General features: G+C 39.4%; 1 protein-coding gene across 4 annotated transcripts in view; it reads right to left on the bottom strand.

The window, feature by feature from the left end:
• Positions 1 to 23266, bottom strand: part of NPNT (nephronectin) — a 47919-nt gene that overhangs the window by 20177 nt on the left and 4476 nt on the right. Inside the window, exons 3-7 of one of the 4 annotated variants that reach the window (XM_032187141.1) lie at positions 18961 to 19011; positions 11628 to 11720; positions 9051 to 9143; positions 4271 to 4390; positions 3475 to 3594 (exon numbers count right to left, since the gene is read on the bottom strand). In XM_032187141.1, coding sequence (XP_032043032.1) covers positions 3475 to 3594; positions 4271 to 4390; positions 9051 to 9143; positions 11628 to 11720; positions 18961 to 19011 — 477 coding nt within the window. The remainder of the gene's footprint in view (positions 1 to 3474; positions 3595 to 4270; positions 4391 to 9050; positions 9144 to 11627; positions 11721 to 18960; positions 19012 to 23266) is intronic. The other 3 variants (XM_032187142.1, XM_032187143.1, XM_032187144.1) reach the window with 3 other exon arrangements.

Consider the following 23266-nt stretch of genomic DNA (forward strand, 5'->3'; position numbering starts at 1 on the left):
GCACAGTTCAAGCCTCTGCTCTGCAGCTCTATCGGGCTCTTCATCTATGGGAAAGCAAGCTTTTGCTCTCCACGCAATTCTTTTTCCAAAAAGGAGCACTTCAGCAGCAGGTGTCAAGAGTGCAAAACAAAGCTGAGTGATTGATGCCTTGCTGCTTGTGAAAGAGGCCTGAGCAAGGCAGAGAGAAGCCTGAATCTCTTACACAGCACGGAAGAAATGTTACCACTGATAAACGGTTGCTCTGACACACTCAAGGATTCGTGATTAATAAAGAATGGTTCAAACAGGGAACTAAGAGAAACAAATCTGCTGGTTAATTAGGGCAGCTACCTGGGACAGGCAAGATGTAGCTCCAGGTTCTCCGAGCTGTTTCCCACAACCAAAAAGTAACCTCGAGCCATGAATTACTGCCTGGATGGGCTCTCCCAGCAGCAACTGCTGGCACCGTCCCACCTTGCATAAGGAATTAGTGAGGACAGAAGGATGCAGCCCCTCAGCTCCCACCCTCCTGGCCCACAGGCTGCTCTGACACAGCTCTGCACTACTCTCAGACTGGAGCACGCCTGCAATGCTTCAGGAAAGGGCCAAACGGGAAAGAAAATGAAGCCAACACAGGGCACACGCCTGAACCTCCCTATAAATCTGCCTCTTGGTTTAAATGTATGATTAACATTCTAGGCTCTGAGGGTATTGTTAACATTTTTACAAATGCTACCATGTTCCTTACCACCATTTAATTTACGAGCCACAATTTTCTACCCTTTATTCAAATATTATTTCAATGCTGCGTATTTCAGACTCCTGATTACTATGGTGTTTTTTAATTATTATTTATTTTTAAACCACAGCTTCAAAAAACAATTCAGTAGGAAAAAATATTAGTCACTGAGGGTATTTCATGATAGCATGGATTATGTTCTTTAAAACCTAATGGAGCGTGTCCTGCCTCTCTTTCTGTACAAACCCGTTTTTTTTGCAAATTCACGTATGGTAAGAAGCGTGCTGAGAGTGCTGTAGTCGTATTGTAGTCATTTGCTCTTTACTGGTGGCAAAAACATGTTTTGACCATTAGCTAGAAGATGGCACGTAAGTGCTTACGGTTAGTCTCCTCCAGCTCTCAAACAGCACAGACTGTCGCTTCCCTCAAACCGACAGAGCTGTGCCAATTCACACCTGGGCCAAATGGTGCAAGGGCTGTTTCCCTTTACCTGCTGCAACGCCCTGTGGCTCCTGTGCTTCCTATGAAAACCAGGGCACCAGGGGGTGATTTGTATTCTGATCAGCCTGGTTTGCAATGGAGGCGCATGCCCAGACCTAGCACCAGGGAGCTGCTCCAAAGGCAAGTGGTGCAGACAGAACCTCACAACTGTCGTAGTCAGAGCTCGATAGAGAAGCAGAATTACAAGCAGACTTGCTTCGATCCCGCTGTGAATAAGGCCATATTACCAACCTCAAAAAAAACTATGAGGCTGATTTTAAAATAATTTGGTTTTTAAGTTTATAAGAGTATATTTTCAAGATCCTATTCACAAACAAAGCAACCAGAAAGACTTTATATTGCAGTGAAAGTTATTATTTTCAGCCCTCAAATAACTACAGACCTTCTAAAGCTGCAATGTATATATTGCTAATTTCATAAAATGAAAAACCCAGTCAAAAGAGCTGACAACATAATTTGATGGCTCATTTATTGATTGAAGAATCCTTAATTAGTCAATTAATCCCTAGCTTCACTGAACATTTTGCTGAATTCTTTTTCAATTTGTTGTTAGTTTCAGTGATTTACCTTCATGGGCAAATTGTTCGGTTGCTCTTTATTGTCTGGAAGGATCATTTTAACAAGAGAATGATCAGCATGGGTTAAACTAAGAATAGAATAATGCCTAGAGGAATTTCCACCTGTGCTAAAAATAAGCATTAAATTCCCAGCTGTCTTTCAAATTCCATTCAAACTAGGATTTCACAAGCTGCAGCCGATAGACACTTCCATTTTCTTACCATCATCTACATTGTTATTTCCTTACTGCTTCTACACTGGTAGTATCTGTACACTCCTTGGAACTGATGTGCACCCCAGCAATGATGGGGTTGTACACATTTGAGGAAAAAAATGAAGTTCTAGCCCTAAATAACTTTGATTCTTGGTGGTATTTACTGGTTTAGTGCAACTCAAACTTGACAGAGCAATTGCACTTGAATGCACGTCACAGTCATTTCTTACCAAAAAAGAGCTCAGCATTGTGTGTATGACCCATGAAGGACATTGGTAGTTTCTTGCTATGACTACCTTCTCTGCGTTGTGTAAGCCTGCTCTGAAATTTTTGTGGATTTTAGAAACAGGATACAAGGTCAATCTGAATGATGCATACAAATTGCAATGTGGGTACACAGTTCTTCACCTTAATAGAAAAAAAATGTCTTTTTTTTTTTTTTTTTTTAAATCTACACTGAACAACTAGTGTCATGGTGCTGGTCAGAGTATTAGACTTCTGGATTACAAGTGTATTTTGTTTATTTCAAAGTAAGTATGAAGTTTGTTTTAAATTCTCAGAGAAATGCACCCACTAGGAGAACCTCAAGTATTTTTTCTAGCAAGTTCCTACATTTGGTACAATCTGCTTGAATTCCTACTTAAAATCACTCAGCTTACTACAACATGGTACAAGTCTTTTGCAAAGATCTCTATCTGCCATGTCTACAGTGAGACTAATCACAGTACAATCTCTTCAGCATGTGACAATGGTCTTTATTTATTTTTTTTTCTGATTGCTATACCCATTCTTTTGCATGCGTAGACATGCCAATTACACTCTTACAGCTAAGCCTGCTCCTCACATCAGAAGATCTAGATTCTGTCCCTTGCTCTGCCACCAAGTTCTTGGTCAGCATGGATAAGTCACTTTCAGAAGTGACTTTCACCTCCCCTGTGGATAGCCATGGCACCTGAGTGGATGATGAGGGCATCCATACTCTCTTACGTTCTTTCAGTACAATTCTGCATGGTTGTTAGAGGTTATGGAACAGTAGCACTGAGAAGGATATAAATAGCACAATCACTGGAGCATCATGCCTACTCAGGATGTATAGTTAATGACTAAAGAAATCACGTCATGCTGTTCTTCAGACCATAGTAACGTGTGGCACAATGCAGTCTGATTAACCACGAGCACCTCTTCCATGCTCAAGAATGTAAGAACAATATATTTCACTTCCATATTGTATGAATTCCTGAGTTTAACTTGGAGCTTTCACAGTTAGGCAAGAAAGACAGGAGCCTAAACTGAACTCTCTATACTGAGAGTGTTCAGAGACCTTTACCTTGGTTATCCCAATCCTTATCAGCAATGTCTTTAAACTGCATGGATAATGCTTTCAAAAATACACCTGATAAACTCTTGAAATGCATTTAGGGTACGGCTGAAAACAATCTTGGGAAAAAAAAAGAAAAAAAGAAATGTGCATCTGATCACCTACCTATGCAGGTTCTACCATCAGGCCCCAGCTGCAGTCCTGGAGAAGGACAGCGGCAGCGCACTTCTCCTTTCAGCACATCACAGCCATACTGACAGTTTGCCATTGAGCAAGAAAGGGCATCTAGGGGAAAACAATTGAACCTGTTAGATAAGGAATCTGACCAGAACCAGAAAGTCACTGCAATCTTTGGAGAAGTAAGACACAGTACAGATATAATAGAAATGGAGAAACACCTGTAGAATTTGACAGGTAGTCATTCTTGCCTTAAAAGCGCAACTGCAAAAAAGAAAGACAAAAACCAAAACGCCACAGTTGTAGTAAGTTGTGTCATGGAAAGCAGAGCATGAAAAGTAGGAACCTCATCTCCAGAGAGATGACAGTACAATTTGATACCAGTCAGACAACCAACAGCTGCAGCTTTAATGATTTTACATTTATAAGGACATAATACATACAACAGAACTGCAGGTGTCTTGCTGCAATGAAAACAGCAAGCACTTGCCTCTGAAGGACAATTACCAGTGATTTACAGCATTGAAGAATGCTTCTGGGAAAACTTGTAATAAAACTAATAAAATCAAACTATTTGCTCGTGTTTTGTTCAGCCTAATTTCATTAGGAAAAAAAAAAAAAAACAACAACAAAAAAAAACAGCTCGTTTTATGCAATTGCCTGATTTCCAGCAAGATTAATCTTTTACTGCAGGACTCATCTTAATTTCATAAAAGTTGCCCAGGGAAGCCCAAGCAGGGATCTTGAGGAGACTACAAAAAGAAAGCAAGAAGCCTTGCCGTACTGGAGCACGTTCCGTCTGGCATCAGCATGTAGCCGTTCAGGCAGTAGCACTTGTAGCTGCCGTAGGTGTTCATGCACCGGTGTTTGCATGGCCGGGGCTTCAGTCCACACTCGTTTAGATCTGCAACAAAGAGTACAAGGGAAGGGGACGAGAAACAAAAGCATAGTAAGGATGTGTGAAAAGAAATACGAGATCAAATTCCTGAAGGAAGAAGGAAAAATGCAGCAATTAGCTTTTTAGATGCAGTCCAGCTGATAGCAAGTGTTCAGAACAAACTGCACGAAGCGCTGTTCAGTCCTCCTGCCAAGTGGAATATGTTTTTCCGTTTCACCTTTTCAGAAAAAAAAAAAAAATAAATAAAAATAGCAGTACTAGCATTAAATTAAGCACTGACAGAAGTTTCATTAGCAAGTGTACAAGCTCAGGCTGCCCAGATCTTGCCACTATCCATGTTGATCTGATGACCCAGACCAGCCAGAACTCCAGAGGAGGAGAAAGCAAACGTCACTGCTGCAATCGCTATCAGTGAGGCTGATAGTGATTCAGTGATTTGCTATCATGCTTCAGAATTAGTTGCAGAGGAAGGCAGGAAAACCGATTTGAAGCTACTTAAAACAATCTCATGGAGAAAATGTTTTCCTTACCGTCTACAAAAGACTGATAAAACTACCTGACACCAGGGATATTTGTCAAGGACTATGCCTAAGGGCTAGTATTTCAGATTTACAGTTTAATACAGAATTCATGACTTAACTTGTAAATATTCAGCCCATGATTTTTGTATCAGTTGACAGGGCTTCTAACAAGATTGTCAGGAAACCCTTCAGAATTCTCTTCCAAGAATATGTTAATTTAATTGGGTACAACAGAATAATTCTCCACAGAACTTAGTTATTTGTATATTGACAAGTAAAGATGAAAATATAGGTGAACATGTTAAATGCATTCACAAATCCAGCCAGCAAGTACTTAACTGAATTATTGGCCCTCAACTCCAGCATTGCATAATGCTGCCTGGAGTGCTGTTACAGTAACAGAGAGTGGTATTTCCAGGAACTTTTCAAAGAGCCACTATTAAGCACGTTCTCATGAAGTGTCACCACTGTGACCCAAAAGCATCCTCAAGGATTTTGCTGGTACCTGTAAATGAGCACTCTATTATGTCACCGTTGGTCCCGAGAGCTCCAAAAGTGTTAGAAAATCAAAATTTATCATCTTTGGAGTTACTTTGTTTTTATCTTCATGGAGCCAAGGAAGAGCAAGCATTGTCATATACGCCTCTTCCCACAACCCTTCTCCTACCTGATTTCATTTTCCAAGGCCTTGGGAAGGGCAGCAGGTTAAGGGATAAGAATACCTTCTGCTCCCTTCTGCTGGGACAGAGTAATGGTAAGGGATACAATTAGAAAAGTTTTCCTAGGAAACCCGAAGGAGAATGTTTGCTACTACAGCTGTGGGGAAGACCAGGTGAACATAGGCAGGACTTCAGAGAGGAAAAGCTGCCAAAATGAGGGCTGGACCTGTGCCCTGGAAATGAGGAGAGATGACCTTCTCTGCAGTCTTTCTGCAGAGCACACGTTGCACAAAAAGCATCCCTTTCAAACTCTCTCACTCTTCAGGAGGTTAAAAACATTTCTCCAAGCATCTCCAGAACATACTTCTCTCAGCAGGCACCGATACCAGAATCATAAAATGCACCTGCAGTGTTAGAGAGAAACAGCTGTGGAAGAGACGGACGTTTTCTACTGTGAAACCGGGACCTTCAGCTAAGAGTGCTGACTGTCAGCACAGTGTGTGCACAGGCCAAACTGGAAAGCAGATGATGATGATGATGGAGGGGGAGGACAAGTTATTATTGTGAAAATCTTTATAGAAAAAAAATATATAAAACGCTTATAATAAGCTGGAGGAAGTTTGCATTTTGGGAGGCAAACTTTTCTAGGCAGCACAAAAGGCTTTTTTTAGTTTGAATTTTGTAAAAATTACTGTTCCTGATAAATATTACAATTGCACTAACATATTTCCTACATATCCAAAACTTCTGTTAAAAAGTTATTATTAAATGGAATAATATTGCCAGAGTTTGACTTGCAATTCATGGAAGTATCTGCACTGAGCCTACACCATTGATTGAGGTTCAAGCTCAAGAATAATTTTGAATTAAGAAAAAGGAAATTTCTTAAGTCTCAAATACATATATTTTTCCTGCTTTGTACAAAACCCATTACTTCACAAAATGAATACGTAACAGAGATAAGTACGAAATACTTTACTAGAAGTTGGGACAGGATGAGGAAAGTAATGCTGAAATGAAGCTGCAGGGCAGGATTTTAATGGTACCTGTATGATCTGCAAGTGCTTACATCCCACTGCACTTCAGCTCTAAATTGAGAAACTCCCAAAGACGCTACCCTTAAGAGCTGTCTCTCACTTAGAGCTATTACCACAGATTCAAAGTTGCAAGACATTAAGTATTAATGGCTGTTCTCAGTTTTAAATCTGCCATCTTCCATAAAGTATAGATTACATTATAACCCCTAAATAACTGGAGTCCCACAGTACTCCGAATACTACGTAATTTGGTACAAAATATTCTTAGTGTAGAAATGAAAGCTGAGGTGTTGACAAATAGATGATGATTAGTAACATACTCTGAGAACAACCTTATCTGAAAAGGTAGATGCATCAACTGCATTAGGGTGTCACATCGCATGCATTTTGTTTGTGAAATTTTGACTAAATTATTTGTTCTCTTCACTTCATTCTATTTCTGCCTGTAAATAAATGCTGTCTCATCAGCTTTTTACTCCTCTGATTCAGAACTTAAAATACATGGCTGTGAATAAAACGCCTGCACCTTTGAACAGTCAGATTTTTTAACCTTGGCTGCCATCACAGAAGGCTAAGGTCACAAGGCATCAGAAATAAGCTGTTAGCACAGCTCCACACTAAATCTAAAACTCATGTGTCATGGGTTTTCACTTCTGCCTTTGACATTAGCTATTGGGAGGATGATGTTTTTAACCTTATGGAGTCAGAAGAAATGCTGCTGTTCGGGAAAACACATACTGGCAGCGCCCTGGCTGCTGAAAAGCAAAGCCAGCCTCCAAACTGGCTGTGTTAGAGCACACTGCTCAGCCCACTTTATTCTCCCTGACGTGCAACTTGTCTTTTTCTCCTTTTCAGCAGCAAAGACAGGCACGTACTCTGAAAGCACGCAGTGAGCACCGCTCAGTCTCCAGCAGGCACGCTATATAATTACTGCTAGGTCTTCCTGGTTCTCTCTAAAGGCCCGTGTGAACATGCTGACAGCTCCCTCCATCTACCCCTGTGCTCCCATAATCCGTGACAGCGTGCTTCCCGCAGAACAGGCCGGATATACTGCACGTGGATGGGGGAGCACTGAAACATTCCTGCTATTAATATACTCTATCTGCTTCAGATGTGTTTCTCGTTCCTTAAGGAAGGTCTGCTTTTTTCAAGAACAGGTTCAGGCTAATGTTAGCAGTCAGGAAGCCAGCTATAGCAGCATACCTCTTGAACACATGCTGGTTTTAAAAAGGTCGGGTTACTTACCCAAAGACATCGATTGCATACTTCAAACAACATTATATATAAAGATACCTCAGTATAAATGGCTATGCATCAAGAGAGGAAAAGAGAAAACACTAGAAGTTTCCTCTAAAGAAAAACAATTTGGAAACTAAAATGTATAAACTCAAATGTACAGATCAATTTTCACCCTGGAATTTAGAACATAAAGACCAACACTATTAAAGCGTTTAACAGATTCCTTTAATTCCTTTGCAGGAATTCACCACCCTGTTGGCACTATGGAAGGCAGGTCCGTAACAGAAGCATGGGGAGCTGAGCACAAGTATTTCATTTTTAAAGAAAAGAAGGAAAAATACGAATGCAAGGAAATGACAACATTTCTGTGCTGGAATATCCAGATGGGACTTCTCTGACCATTGTGTCGCACATGATCTTGGACAACGACCAGCTTTGGTACACACGCAGCACTGGAGTGCTTAAGCACATCTTTCTAGGAAGACACAGCACACTCTATTATTTTTAATTAGTTTCCGCAGTAGACTCCAACACTCAAACCTTCTCTCTGCATTTTTCTCCTTGTTAGCTAGCTTGAATCAGTAAACACAGAAGTCAAGTATTCAATACCAAGTTTACTCAGGCTGAGACAGAAGAAAGCCACCGGCCAGAAACAAAGTCAAAAAAATAATCTGTCGCCCATACTACAAAAAAAAGTAGGTCAGCTTTCATTCCCAGCAAGTATCAATGCACTACCACATTAAATGTCTTTATGACACTGAAGAGTTTTCCTCTCATCTCTTAGACGGATTAATCAACAGCTGCCTAATGCAGAAGTTAATGATTCCCATTTTCTTCAACTTCTAGCCTTATATAAATCACAGTTTTGTCTTTATCTGACCCGATAAACATTTTCCATTGTTCTCAGTCTATGAAGGAACTTAAAAATAAATTAAAAAGTGCAGGTCCTGAAAGAAGAGCAGGGAAAAGAAACAAAAGCAGGATACAACAGCGAGCAGAGTGGAGAGTCAAGCCTTTTCAGACTGCAGGCACGCAGTACCAAGGAAATACAATCAGTTATTTGCTCTGCATGCTAATGACACGGCAGGTTCAGCCTTCACATCACAGCCATCGGTCTGTCAGCCTCCAACCCCTTTGCAAGAAATTCTGTTATTGTTTCAAGCCGTGCAGGGAGAAGGAGCACGCCGCCTGAGCTCCGGGACCATCTCACCCCTTGAAGGTGTATTTCTTGCATGCTGATCCAGGGGGCGGAACAGACGCGCTTCACTGCTCTGAGCAGGTGGACTTGTGTGTGGTTGCTCACCTTCACAGGGTGGGAGGAAGGCATAATAAAAATGAAGTGACCAAATCTTTGTCATATGCATTACTTTGTCATTAAGGAAAAAAAAAAAAAAGAAAAAAAAAGGAAAAAAAAAAAAGGCAACGACAAGAATTGCTTTACAAAAAAAAAATCACAAAGAAGTAAACTTTTGCACTGTGTTCCTGGAACAAACAGAATAAGAAGATAGTAAGTTGCAGAAAAGATACTTTATATTCTTTATATAAAGACAACCTTTCCCTACCACAGGAAGTAACCTACACATGCTTCCAAATACTGGTAAAAATTGCAAGTTTTAAACTGCTCATATTTGTCTGTGAATATAGATCTTATTGAGGAGTTGGTATTAATTTTCTGGTGAACACGTTTTGGAAGAAGTACTGGTCCCCCCGTTATTACTATAAACTAGAGAGCTGGCAGAGGGTATTTTCTTTCAGAAGGCTCAGCTTTTTTCTTATTTGGTTAGAGCTGTTAACCTGGGATTAAAAAGCCAGAAGGGAAACCCTGAAGTCACTTAGATTTGAAAGCACTGGGGTGAGAGCATGGTTATCTATTGTACAAAGTCACTGCAATAAATTGCTGACAATGGTAATGTAATGGTAATAAAGAAAGATGATCCTAATTCCTGAGTGACCTAAAGCGAGGTCTAGATTGCCACTGTAAAAGGACAAGCCTTCAGGCACCGTCACACTGTCCAAGTTCAAGAGTCCTGCTGTGAGGCTGTGTAGTTCTTTTGGGTTGATCCATGGAATAAGGTTTTATCTTCGAGGCCCGTGCCTGTTCACCAGCACTCATACTCAAAGAATGCCTCTCACCAAGAATCTGAGCACACTTTAAAGCCCAATGCCATTCGCATATCCTAGAAAGACTTCCATCTCTGCAGAACTCCAACATGGCTTCTGCCAACACCATTACTTTCTGTTATTACTTTCTGTTTACTAATTATTATTCTAGAACAAAAATGAGAAAGATATCCCCTAGACTGAACAGGAGCGCTGCTATATGAAGGAATAATAACACAGGTCATGCTTACTCTGTATGTAAGAGGGCTTCAGGAGGTGCTCACACTTCTAATCCACCCAGCCATCCGGACTGGGGGGTGGCTGTGCCATGCTCAAGTCTGTGGCAAGAATGCATACCCTGACCCCAGGAACAGCCATATAATGTAGAACAGACGTAGACTGTAGTGACCTGAACTGATGTACCTTTGGGACAACACCATCAGGCATCTCAGAAACCTCGTGGACGTATGTCATGGCAACTTTGTCCCCACTAGCATGCAAGAATATTCGATCAATACTGGCTAAAAGACTTACTTTAATCATTTATCACACTTTTCTGTCTTTGGCATTCAATGGAAAGTGAATAGATCAAGCCTACACAGTCAACCAATTTGCACAGCGTTCCTCTGATATTGTTAAAGCAATCAATACTTATAAAAATGGTTACACATACATGTAACAACCGCACTGTTTTCTGAAAAAGTTCCAGACTGACTGAAACAGGCATAGAATAAAATCATTCAATCCTATCCTTTACAATCAGTCCAGAGTAAAGGGAGATAAAATAACTTGATAGATGACAAAATAAACGAATCTTCAAATAATCCTTTTTTGAAGGATTAGTAAATCTGAAAACAAACATATAACTATTTTTAAAGAAAACAATATAAAATCAACACATCAAAAGAAGGTTAGCAACACCAGGGTACATTTTTAAACAAAAAACATTTTAGTTCTTCAGGTAAGATTTTTCTACCATACTTCCTCAGCACTGTCAGAAAACATATGGACATTTTCTGTAGACTGGGACAAACGAAAAAGAGAAGCGTCTTAATGAGATAACCGTGTATGTGAGCAAGTCTTAGACAACAAAATCCAATTCTGTATTACAGTTTTGCTTTATGCTATATGATCCTTATATTGCTACATGTTTTAACAATCAATTTTTGGAAAAAAAAAAACACAATGAAACTAAGGTGATAAGTCAATAAGATAACACTTCACCCTTCCAACTTTTATTTACACAATGCAATTTATTGCTAGCTACCTCATTCAGGATTACAAACACAAAAAATGAGAGTGAATCCAGGAAATATTTTTTAATTAAAGAAATGTTATTTCACTATCCAAACCTGAGCTTGTGACCTCATGAAATAACAGTTCTGAACACAAGATTACCAAATTACCTGATTCAGATTCAGGGCAGCAAGTAGATACATACTTGATGTTAATCACATTAATTTCACGTGAACAAAAGCAACTGCCTTCCCTGGATTATCCCACTGAAGATGTCATTTTCTCCACAAACACAAGCCCCGTATCAGAAAACTATACAGCAATAACAGAGCTGGTGTATGAGTTTGTTACCCTCTGCCTGCAGGCAACACACACAGCATTCGTGGGGTGGGAGTCAACAATACCTCTGATTTCACAAAGAAATTCTCTTTCTTGGACTTCACTTTCTTACCTTGATTGCAGGTTTTTCCAGTGTATCCCGGGTGGCACTTGCACTTGTTTGGCCCAACACATTCACCATGTTTGCACCCTGGCTGGCATATAGCTGCAAACAGAAGAACACTCATTACTTTTCCACTCCAGTCCCGACTGACAGTGCATTACTTTAAAACAAATGGCAACGACCTAACAAAAATTGTACCATTTATGTTCCTCCCTTGAGCATCATTATGTGTCTCAAATACCACTGTTCAAACAACAGATGCACTTTCAAAAAAAATTGCCACCCCAATACACGTGGGAAGAACGAGATCCTCATTAGTATTCGATTTTTGTACAGCAGGAGGTTGTGCTCTTTCTGGGATATTAAACTCTTTTAGTACCTCATCAGCTCGCAGACAGCGTGCCTTCACTTGTGCTGCGTGTTTGTGTGCTGTGATTCACGTTGCTACATTTGGTAAGCCTGGAATATGCCCTGGCTATACAGGAATGTGTGCATCAATGTCATAGCTGACATGCAAACCGAGCCATGGTTCAGTCACCAGTAGCAACAGCACAGGTCCTAGCATTCACAGGTAAGATTCTTCTGAGACTTCTAAGCAACATCCTTTGTCCACTTATTAACAAATGTTTTGCTTGAATCTGTCCCTCTCAGGTGTTTGGATTCTGGCATGGGTATTACTTTTATTTTTCTTCTTTTGGAGAAAAAAATGGACTGGGTAAAAAAACCTATAATATGCTGCTTTATCACTGCATGCATTCGAGTCACTTCCACTCTGAACATTTCATGCATTTATTACCAATCCTGCTGTACAAATACACTCACAGAATGTGAATTTATGTTCTATTTGCTTCCAAAGTCAAGTTTGCCAGGTAATTTCTAATTCCCCAGATGGAGCACAAATACAGAACTCCAAAAGCAATAGTTAGGAAACCATCTTTGGTACCTCCCTCAACATAACACAAATAAAATGCCTAAACTTTTAAAATAACATAAGCACTGCTTTTGAAGAAACGTAAGAATTCATCCACAAATTTATTTCTGCTGAGCTAGGATTATTTCTTAGATGCTAACAGGAATATTTACAGAGTGCTAGGAATCCTGCATAACTCTGGAAACCATTTCATTGCTGAAAATTTTAAATATTTCCAAGCCTTTTTTACTAAACTTATTGTTTCAAGCTAGTGGAAAACTGAAATATTTAATAAGCTCTAAAATTATGTTTATCATTCTATGACAGGATGCAGATGTACAATTCTAGTGAGCTTACTGCTTAAGCAAGACAGACACAAATGAGAAAGAAATCAGAGGGTGGCATAACTCAAGTACTCTGTAATTAGGAGTTATTATTTACCCTAGCTTTACATTCATTTTCTAAGCTAACAGTATCATTTGGAATTTGCAAAGTAACTAACTAAACCCAGCTGTAATACTCATTAATCTGACAACAGCCTATATCATAAAATTGCATGTATTAAGGATCTAATTTAATAGAAATCTGTCAGAATGCACTCACAAATGCAGCTTGCGTTATAGCCAGGCTGTTCAACAGGGTTGAATTAAACATAATTAAAACAGAAAGAAGAGATTAGTCATGGTTATGAAAGAACTATGCAAATACATCTCTGATGTTCTAAAATCTTTTCCATAAGATGGAAAGCATCCAGAATTAGCAGTTCCCACAACTGCATCCACAGAAGCAACTGTTAGCACAGAAAGAGCTTGCTCCAGTTTCAGGACTGCATTTGCCCTCTACTATTATCAGGGCATTTTTTTTGTTTAAATATTGGACAAATATGATCAGTCATATCCCCAAGAACACAAGGCTTTGTTTTCAATCTTCAGCACTGCTCTTTGTGGATCTTCCTAACACTTCTGCAGTTTCTTCTGTAAATCTGTTTTTAGGAACATCTTAAAAGACAACAGAGTGGGATGTTTTTAGTTAATGCAAAAGCTTTCTTCCTATAAACACTGGTCAGAAACAAAGAAACAGAAACAACACCCAATTAGAGAAAGTGGCTGTAGTAGTTTAGTAGACTGCTCAATGCTCTGTTTCAAAAAGTGTGCCCTCGGGTGATGGGCAGACAACTGAAGAACAACTGATATATCATGAAAAACTTCTATAGCCCTATAGTTGGAAACAATTACTGCTTTTTTAATCATTAGAAGCAAACAGGGAAAAAAAAAAAAATATGTGCACTGCATTAAGAACTCATTTAGACCCAGTGACTCTCATCTTCCTGATATCACTGACCCTAGAGGTAATGATAGCAAAATGAAGACTATGTAGACGAAGTCCATGACTCTGAAGTCACCAGGGAAAAAACAAACAGATGTGATTACACTAGTGTAGAAACAAAAATGACTACCAATATGTTTCCATGAAATTTCAACCATCCTTTAAAAAAATCCATATTGTGAAGTGGGACACAGTTTAGTTTAGCTGACATTAAAAAGTCTTAGTCCCCCCCCTTAAATGTATAAAGCAGACATTAGTAGCAGCTCAGACTGAGAAAAAAGATCTTACACCTGAAGACAAAAAGCCTTACACAATTTAGAAATGGAAATTTTTCTAACTCGGAAGATCTGGTATCTGTACTACACCAAAAATTACGTAGCAGCATTAATAAATAATTATAATTATGAATAATTAGCTCTTAGCATTAATTAAATATCTAAAGCAAATGATATAGAACAACCATGAGGGATCTCATAGTTGTATAGCTTGTATATAACAAACAATGGGATCAATGTCATCCTCAAGGAGTCATTAGCTCGATACACCTCAAACAACTTAGCCCCATCCTAGGGTTCCATTTGCACAAAGTCAATAACGAAATCCAGGTATAAAAACAGACCTGAGCCTGACTTTCAGCATTTCATTTAATAGCAGGCAATTATTTCAGGTCTCAGGTAGATTTCTAGATGTACATGACATATGTTGATGTCACTTGGTTTTTTGTTTGTTTTTAATTTTCCAATCTATTTATTTTCTTGCATAATTCCAGGTACTCTGCTCGCACATGAATAGACTGAGTGCATCAATTTTTTTAATACAATTAGACTCATAAAGAGTGAAAAATAGCATCTCCCAAACTAATATTCTCTGCATCTTGACGTGTAAAAGATGCAGAGACCCCCACAATCAACCAAAATAAAACAAACGGAACATTAGATCAGCTCAAACTTGTAATGATTGTTGTAAAAAGACTGAAATAAGCCATGTCCATGGACTTCAGACTGCTGCTTGACCTCATTTTCTTACTGGCCAAGGAGGAAATGCAGACATTGAAGAGCTACACCAGGCTGACAAAGTCACACTCTTACAGGCTTACAACAATAACATCCGAAAGACAAGGATCTGGAGAGGTTACCAAAGAGGAGCAAACAAGTCTTTATAATAGCAAATGTTTTAAACAAAAATTAAGAGGACATAGGTATGCTTGTTGTATAGACGAGCTTGCCACTGAAAACAAGATTGCTAATTTACTGTTGAATCAGCATCAAGAAAGGTGGAAGATTTCTCCAAGAAGTCCTCTCTGAAAGCATTTAAATGGGCACTCCTATAGGACAGTAACGTGGATCGAGATGGAAAGAAATCCTAAGCACAGCTACCTTCATAATCAATCAACTGTTGCTGATTTATCTAGGCCAGTGAATAAACTACAACTAAACTTTGCATTTCACTTTGTTGCCTGGTTCATTCAGGAGATATCAAAAAATGAACACTGCTCTCATGATCGCTCATTTCAGTCTGAACACTTTATATCATTTTTTGGGCCAAATATGAAGATTTGCTCTGCCTCGGTTCCCCCTGACTTCAATGGGAGTCAAGGATGTACGTATCCTAAAGACTTTTACATGGCCATAAATCTAGCCAAGTACCTATTTTGAAGGTTGGCAAGAACTATTTTTCCCTCCAAAATAAGATAAATACTGTGCATTTTAAGTTTCACATAAACTCCAGGACAAACTAAACTTCCTGTAAAAATAATGGAGAGAATCGAAACATGAGTGAACCATTTGGGTTTAGGGTCAGAGTTTTTTTCCTCAAGTGTGTGAGAAAAAGAATTTCTGGTGAAATGCACATGTTGTCAGCATATGTTATGCTTGTGTAAAAGTGAGAAGCCACCCATCTTCCCAGCCACTTCTAACAGCTGGTGGCGTCTAAGCATGACTAAATCACTCTGAATTATTATTTTTTAATTGCTGTGCAAGTACACTAAGTGAAAAACACATTCAATTAATTTGCTATGGAACAGCAATGTTCAGGGGTTGGGTTTTTTTTGTTGTTGTGTGCTTGTTGGGTGGTTTTGTTTGTTTGTTTGTTCCATCTGTGTATTCTCCCTGCAGACAGTTCCCCCAGACACTCTCGGGAAGCTCCCCTCAGGTTTTGTCAGCTCTGCACTAAACCAGCCACCTTTGGAGGGCAGTGGCATCTGCTGTCACCTCTATTCCCTCCCATCTACAACTGTGATGTTAACGATTTACTACTCCATCACCAAGCACTGCTTGGTGGAGTCCTAACCAGACACTTGTACTGCCTGGTTCCTACCTAACTCTTCATTTGTGATGAACAGTGGAAATTCCTGAGCTTCCTTAGTGGAGTTATCTTTACCAATATAACTCCATCTGGTTTTCCAACACTTCTAGCTACGTCTTCCATCAAAATAGCCTTAAGTAGAATTCTCTGAGACATTCCCAAATACTATTTTTTTTTTCTCTGCTTTGCCTCTAAATTTGTTCCATAATAGTTATTTCTGATTTTGCACGCCTTCCTTCTTGAGTGATGCCCACAAGAGGGTTTCATTGACAGAAGTTGCCCTCAGAGTCTTTAGTTGCTCTTTCTGCAACCCTCCACTCAAATCTGCCTCAAAACGCCAATGTTCAATCTGTCCTTGAACCTATTTTCAGCTCTGAAGTCTAAGACTGCTTAAGAATACCTGCATCTGAAACTGTATTGATCATCTGTCTTGCTTCTGTCGTCTCTTCCCAAGTGCTATACACATGTAGACCCTGATTTATTCTGACCCTAAATCCCAGTTCCTTAAAATTCAGTTTGCCCAAACACAGCAAGTAATTAATGTATCAGCCCAGGGATTATTACACACTACTGATCTTCACGAAACTCTACTGGATTCTCTTACGCTGACGAATGCAGAACAGGCTTCCAGTCTTACGATCACTATTTATCTTCTCACAGTGCCAACTTAAAAACTAGACTTGCGTGTTGGTGAAACAAGCTTTCTTCTGTGCTTCCTCCTGCACATGAAACTGTCTCCCTTTTTCCTGTGGCGTTAGCAGACCTGAAGTTCTCTACTTACTGCCTCAAAGCCAATTTCAGCTTGTGTCTGCCTACTTCTGTTTAGCCTTTGTATCTCCACCTGCTTCTCCCACAGGCATAGGTAGCAATGTCATAAACACACAGAAAAATAAACCTACCTCATTCACAGTTGTTTTGATCTAGAGATTCCTCCAAGGTATGAGCTAACTCGCACAATAAATCACTGGAGCTCTTTCAAAGTTACATGTTTCTTTTTTGCTCTACCACAGGCAAATGCAGAAGAATGCAGAAAGCTGAACGTACCACACAGCTATCAGTAGGGGCTACAGACGTGTGATTACCATACCTCACATTACAGAATTACTTCTGAAAAAACCTTGCTTCCCAGATAAGCATGCTAGCAGTCACAACACGCATCTCTGTAGAGTTTCGTAGGCTTGATTAAGGTAACTGGGGTTTAACTTTCAGATAATTTCATATGCAAAACGTTCCTTAATCTAGTTTTTGAAAGACAAAAAAAGTCCTTGACCAACTTCAGTAACCAGAGACTGACGATATCGCCAGATAAAATGGCAGTACATAATGCCTGAGTATTTTTCCAAAAGTGATTTGCATTTATTTGTAGCATTCATGATAACACATTAAATAGCATGTGGGAGGTTCTACCTGAAACACGTAGTGCTATTAAGTAAGCGGCTCCTAATTTTACATGCAGAGCTACTACCTTTGCCTGCATAAATCAGTTACTCAATTTGCACATATGATTGTGGTAATGGCACATTAACATGACAAACTGCAACCAGAGGAGAGGGGGCTGGCTATTCATGCAGTGAATTCTTTGCTTGCTGCCAAATGTGTTTGTCAACTGTATATGCAAATCCAGACCCTGGTTCATGAGTGCCTTGCTATTAAGAACAGTGCTTAAAAGTACACACAATTTTAGCTTGGGTAACACTGAAATCAAAGGGATTTAATGAAGTCAGTGAAAGTTAATCTGATGCTTATGCACTTAAAACACTTTTTAAATGTCAGTGAAAATCTATCTAACACAATGCAAGTTAGAAAAGCCAGAAATATTTCATGTTTTGTCATGCTTTTCATGTTTGCGTTTCCACTGGCTCATGACACCTCCTTAAAGACCTGCACTTTATCATGTCAAATGCATGTTTGATACCTGAACCTTTCTGTGTGTGTGCTGAACTCTAGCTGGCAGAAGCAGGCTACCACGGGTGTCACTATGTGTGGTGGCAGAATAGAAATGGTGCCCTAGTGCTATTTTGGTTATAGCAATATAACGCTCAGGGGCTTCAGTGATACCTCTATATCATGGTAACACAGCTGACTTTTATGCCCAGATGAACAGCCGATTGCTTTGCTCCTCTTCTAAAGACTGGTGCTCCCACCACAGGGATAAGTAAACAAATAAAAAAAGTAAAATAATAAAAAGCAAACAATTCTTAAGCAGCAGAATCTAAACTGATTTCATTTTGCTCTAATATGCCAGGCCATACATTGCTGTAGACCAGGGGCCATGACATTTCCCTGTAGTGGGAATGCCAGCCTGTCGTGGAGGTGCAAAGCAGACAACAGTAAGTGCTTCAGCCATCCCAAACTAACCTCCCACTGCAGAATTCAATGCTGGGACAGCAAAATCAGGCCTCAGAAATCTGGCAGCTTGTAGAGGTGATGCTGGGAGTATAAATAACTTTCAGGAGAGAAAAAACATTGCTTGGAGTTTGAGAATAAAATAAAGAAATGGAAAAGAGAAAGAGAAAAAGGGAAGTGTAAAATAGGTTAGAAAATAAGATTCTCATTAGATAGGTGATTGGGATTAATAAAAACAAAAAAAAAACGTTTTCATTTCCTTCCACCCTCATCTTCCCCAAAATCAGTGCTTTAAAAGAGAAAGAGAGAAAGAAAGAAAGAGAGAGAGAGAAGAAAAAAAAGAAAAATCTACATCTTCTTGTCATGTATTATAGTTTTCATAAACTTATGACTTAGAGGCCATAACTCCAAGTCATAATCTTGCCAAAATTATTTCAAGAAATATGTTCAGCTAACCTTTGGGCTGGCACCTTAGGCTGGCTATTCTCTGCCTTAAGACGTAGAAAGCTGCAAAACAAATATCCAAAAAAAAAGAAATTCCAGCTTTTTTTTTATTATTATTATTTTTTCCTGTAAGGAGGATGGACTTGGCTGGGGCTTTTATCAACTTGTTACATTCCTGGAGACTTACACACATTCAACATTCAGAGCTTTTCTGAAATAAAAAAAAAAATTCTGGTACACATTTAAAAATGGAAATACCTTACATCAGTCTTTCATTACGAGATTTAGCAAACACATTCTGATATATGAGAGTAATTCAATATAATGACGTGATGCTATTCTTATTCAGTCAACTAAGGAGCTACATTTTGTCATGTTTCGTAGGGTACACAGTTGTAAAAATTCTCGTGTTTCACAATTTATGTTCCATGTTTCCACCAGAGCATAAATGTTGTTCTTAAAGAGACAGTATCCTTTCGTTTAAATACACGTGGACATTCTCAATGCTGCACCTCCACAAAACAAACGTAAAGGGTTGCATCTGGATGCTAATTTGAGAATAATTAAAATTACACCCATTTTAAAGTATCTGAACATCTGCAACCAATAAATACGCTGTCGTACAGATTTACTGGTCATTTTTATAATGTTTAAATTTTCAATGTCAGCTAAATTAAAATTAATGCTTGGAGACCTTTCCAGCTCATACTACCATATGAAACTAAATACACTACAAAAGTTAAATAAGATGGAAACAGAGATTTATGTTTCGGGCTCATACTCAATCAATTTACTTGCCAATAAAATGAAAGGTAGCAGCACAGCTTGTTAGGCTACATAACCTCATTATAAAAGACGGGGGCTTAAGCAACAGTAGCTCTTTGTATTTTACGCAATGTGTGTCCAACACTTAAAGGTTTGCTGTGACTGCAACTTTTATCAATTTAAAACAGTTTTCAACAGAAAATCCCTTAGTGTTTATTATAGTGGAGGGAGCTTCCCCAGGTTGCTGATGGGCTTTGAGAGAAGCCCCACGTACAAATACGATCAAATCATGTTACTGGTGATATTTCCCTGGGACAAACTGGACCACAAAACTATGATTCTATGCAGGAGGGATGCAATGGTGGAGTGGAAAAGGATACTGTATCTTTAACATAGCAAAGTCATCACTGTTTAGGACCATAAAGCTTCTAAAGTGAACACAAACACTGAATAAAAATAGCAAAACCTCATTTTATTTTCTTGCATGACAGTATTAAAGTGGTAGTGCAATTCTGTATAAATGTCTTTTCTTTGACAAACACCTAAAGATGCACAAAGTTACTGGTCATACGGTAAGATCTGTGCATAGCAATATTCATTAAACATTGCCAACACGATGTGTTAATGTTCTCACAACCACAAATTTAGTAACGAAACTCTTGCTGGATTTAAGGAGGCTTAAGCCAGTGGGCCAAACCCCTGGAAGCCATTATTGTCAAGGTTCGTTATTGACAAAATCATGGCTTTATTTTGCTAAAGATTTGTGCAGCTTGGACCATACAGAATTGCCATTTCCACTTAAAGCATCATTACATACAAGAAACACAAGTCCTAAACAACTCATGGCCTCTTCTCCCATTGATGTATGAGATGATTTAGATGATAAACTCCCACCAACAGTACTGTTGGCTCTACACAATCTCCTTCTAGGCATCAATGAGAGCAAAACCACCTCTTCCCCCTGCCCCTCCCAGCGCCTTGCATCTCTGTAAATAGATGGCACAGCACGGATAGACAGTCTGGAAGCTCATTAAGACAGAAGCAGAAGCAAATACAGTACAGATTTCTCCACAACAGTTGCAAGAAGGCAGCAGCATGCACAATTTCCAGCAAAGCATCTGGTTATGCCTGCTATTTCAGCTTGTACAAGCTCCCCCCTCTTTCTCGCAAGAACTTCCTGCAGCAACATGCATTTCACTGGGCTGGACGAAATCTAAATGCTACTCTGACATCTTCCAGTCGACATTTCTTAACAGCACAATGCTTAAACAAGGTGTAAACTGATGGCTTGACTTCTATTTTTACTAATGGGCTATTGGATTGCATAGCTTCTTGACTGCTCTGTCCCTGAGCTCTTAAAATTCATTGTGGTTTTATAGTAAGGTGGTGGGAAACTGCTTTGCTGACCTATCCTGGCTCTGTTCTAGGGGGAGAAGACTCAAACCTCAGCATAGGCAGATAACCAGACTGAGTTGCAACAGATGGACTCTCTAAAAGAGCACGCTCATCTTCCTGATCCATTTTCAGGATAGGCTTTACTGACTTTGTTAACGTTTAAGGAGACTTCAACAATGTCATCAAATAACAGCACTATTTGTTACATCCATGTTCAGTGGGATTTTATTCCCGTTAAACATCTATTGCTGGTCAAACTTTCTGTCCACTGGACAAACTCTCAGAGTACCCCTGTTGACCTCAACACTCATGCAGACTCTTGCCAGCAGAGTATCTGACAGTAAGTCAGCATCAGTTTATGGAAGCTGTAGATCCAAGCTTCTATTTTGTACACGTGTGAATGCAGGAAAAGAAACCACATTCGCCATTGCCTCCAGCAAAGGAGTTGTCCAAACTGTAAGCTAGAACAAGAACTCGAGTAGATTTCCATTGTTTTTCTTAAAAATCTTACTCAACTTTTAAAAGCTATGTTAAAGAAATAGTATCCCTTTCTGCCAGGTCTTATTTAATAAAATGAGTTTAGTTCTTGGCTCTTAAACTGCAGGTGAAATTGTGAAGCAAAAGGCAGCTTACATCCTTAGTTCAGCTTGACTACATATAACTAGCACACAAATGACTTACAAACAGACATGCAGCCAAGTACAAAGCAGGTGTATTTTGTCCACGAAAGGCACACACATGTGGAAACCATTTTTATAGCTTCTGAAAGAGCTACAGCACTTCTTGTAAGCCAGCTAAAAGCAAGGCAGGTAGCCCACTAGTTCTAGGAATGACTTTCAAGGAGCCCAGCCAGATCAGTGGCAAAAACATCCACAAGGAACTAACATGTTTCCAATAGCCCCTAGCACAGCTTCTTGGGAACTAAAGGGAAGAGCTTATACTAAAGAACAAAAAGTATCACATTCCTTCTCACATACACCTCTGCATGAAATCAGTGTCTTTATTATCCCGTATTTTAGTTTCCTGAAAAACTAACCAGGTTCCAGAGTCCAGTATATGTGTGTGGGGTGTGTATGTGAATTCACAGGTCATTTCCCTACAGTGGGCTGGCAGCCAGGGTCAGTCGAGCAGTAGTCCAAGGGTTTTCCTGCTATTTGGCCCACCTCTGACCTGGCAGATGCTTGGACAACAAAGGCCCGGATTATCCTGCCCTTGAGAAACACCCAGGGAGAGAGCCATCCTTACAGAAAACTGTCACAGACGTTGATTAGGGGGACAAGTTGATGGGCTTCAGCAGAGCTCCTAGACTACAGCGGCTAGACTACTGAAATTACCAAGGACTGGTTTTCCTTCTGAAGTTGACATTTCTCATCTGTCTCAAAGAACCTGAGCTTCTGCCCTACTACTGCTGGAAATTCTCTTCACCTGGGTGTTTCAAACCATGAAAATTACTGCTGACTAACACATAAAAAAAAAAAAAAAAAGTTGAATCAACTTCCCAAGGCATTTTTTTTCTGCTGCTGTGGGGGAAGAAAGCTTGGTTTTCCCTTACCCAAGTAAATCCCACCAGCTGGGCAACAATATGAGATTTTTGAACTAATTTCAATGGGGAAATTTGACACCTGACTTTAAAGCACTGATGACATAAGTCCAATGGTGCACAGAATCAGCTCTACCAGTGATGAGGTTTCTTCACATGAACTCAGAGTTGTTGCTCAAATTGCTGCTGCTTCCAAATTAGCCTTTTTACGCACCAGGTTTAATCAATAAACCCAATCAAAGTCTCAGAAAGGCTACTCAATTAAGTCATAGGATATATCCACCATTCTAATTCTAGCTTAGGCCACTAAGTAAGTGTAGATGGTTTTTTGATTTACAAGGACTTAGAAAACCCAGTGAAGTTATTTGAGATACATTTGTTCAGCACCTTTGAAAATATGGCTATATTGATATCAATCTAAAAATGGATCTAGCTGCCTAAACACAGATCTCACTTGGTGTTCATTACCCACAAGGAAGAAAAAATCCAACGTGTTTCAAAATTTGTGATTATTTCAGTTGGAGGGACACCTTCTAAGTGCATTTGCTGAAGCTGCCAAGAGCATTTGGGAAGGCAATTTTATATCACCATAGAGGCAGTATCTCTATGAGCTGTTAC

Source organism: Aythya fuligula, chromosome 4, assembly GCF_009819795.1.
Source record: "Aythya fuligula isolate bAytFul2 chromosome 4, bAytFul2.pri, whole genome shotgun sequence".
In the NCBI taxonomy this organism is placed as follows: domain Eukaryota; kingdom Metazoa; phylum Chordata; class Aves; order Anseriformes; family Anatidae; genus Aythya; species Aythya fuligula.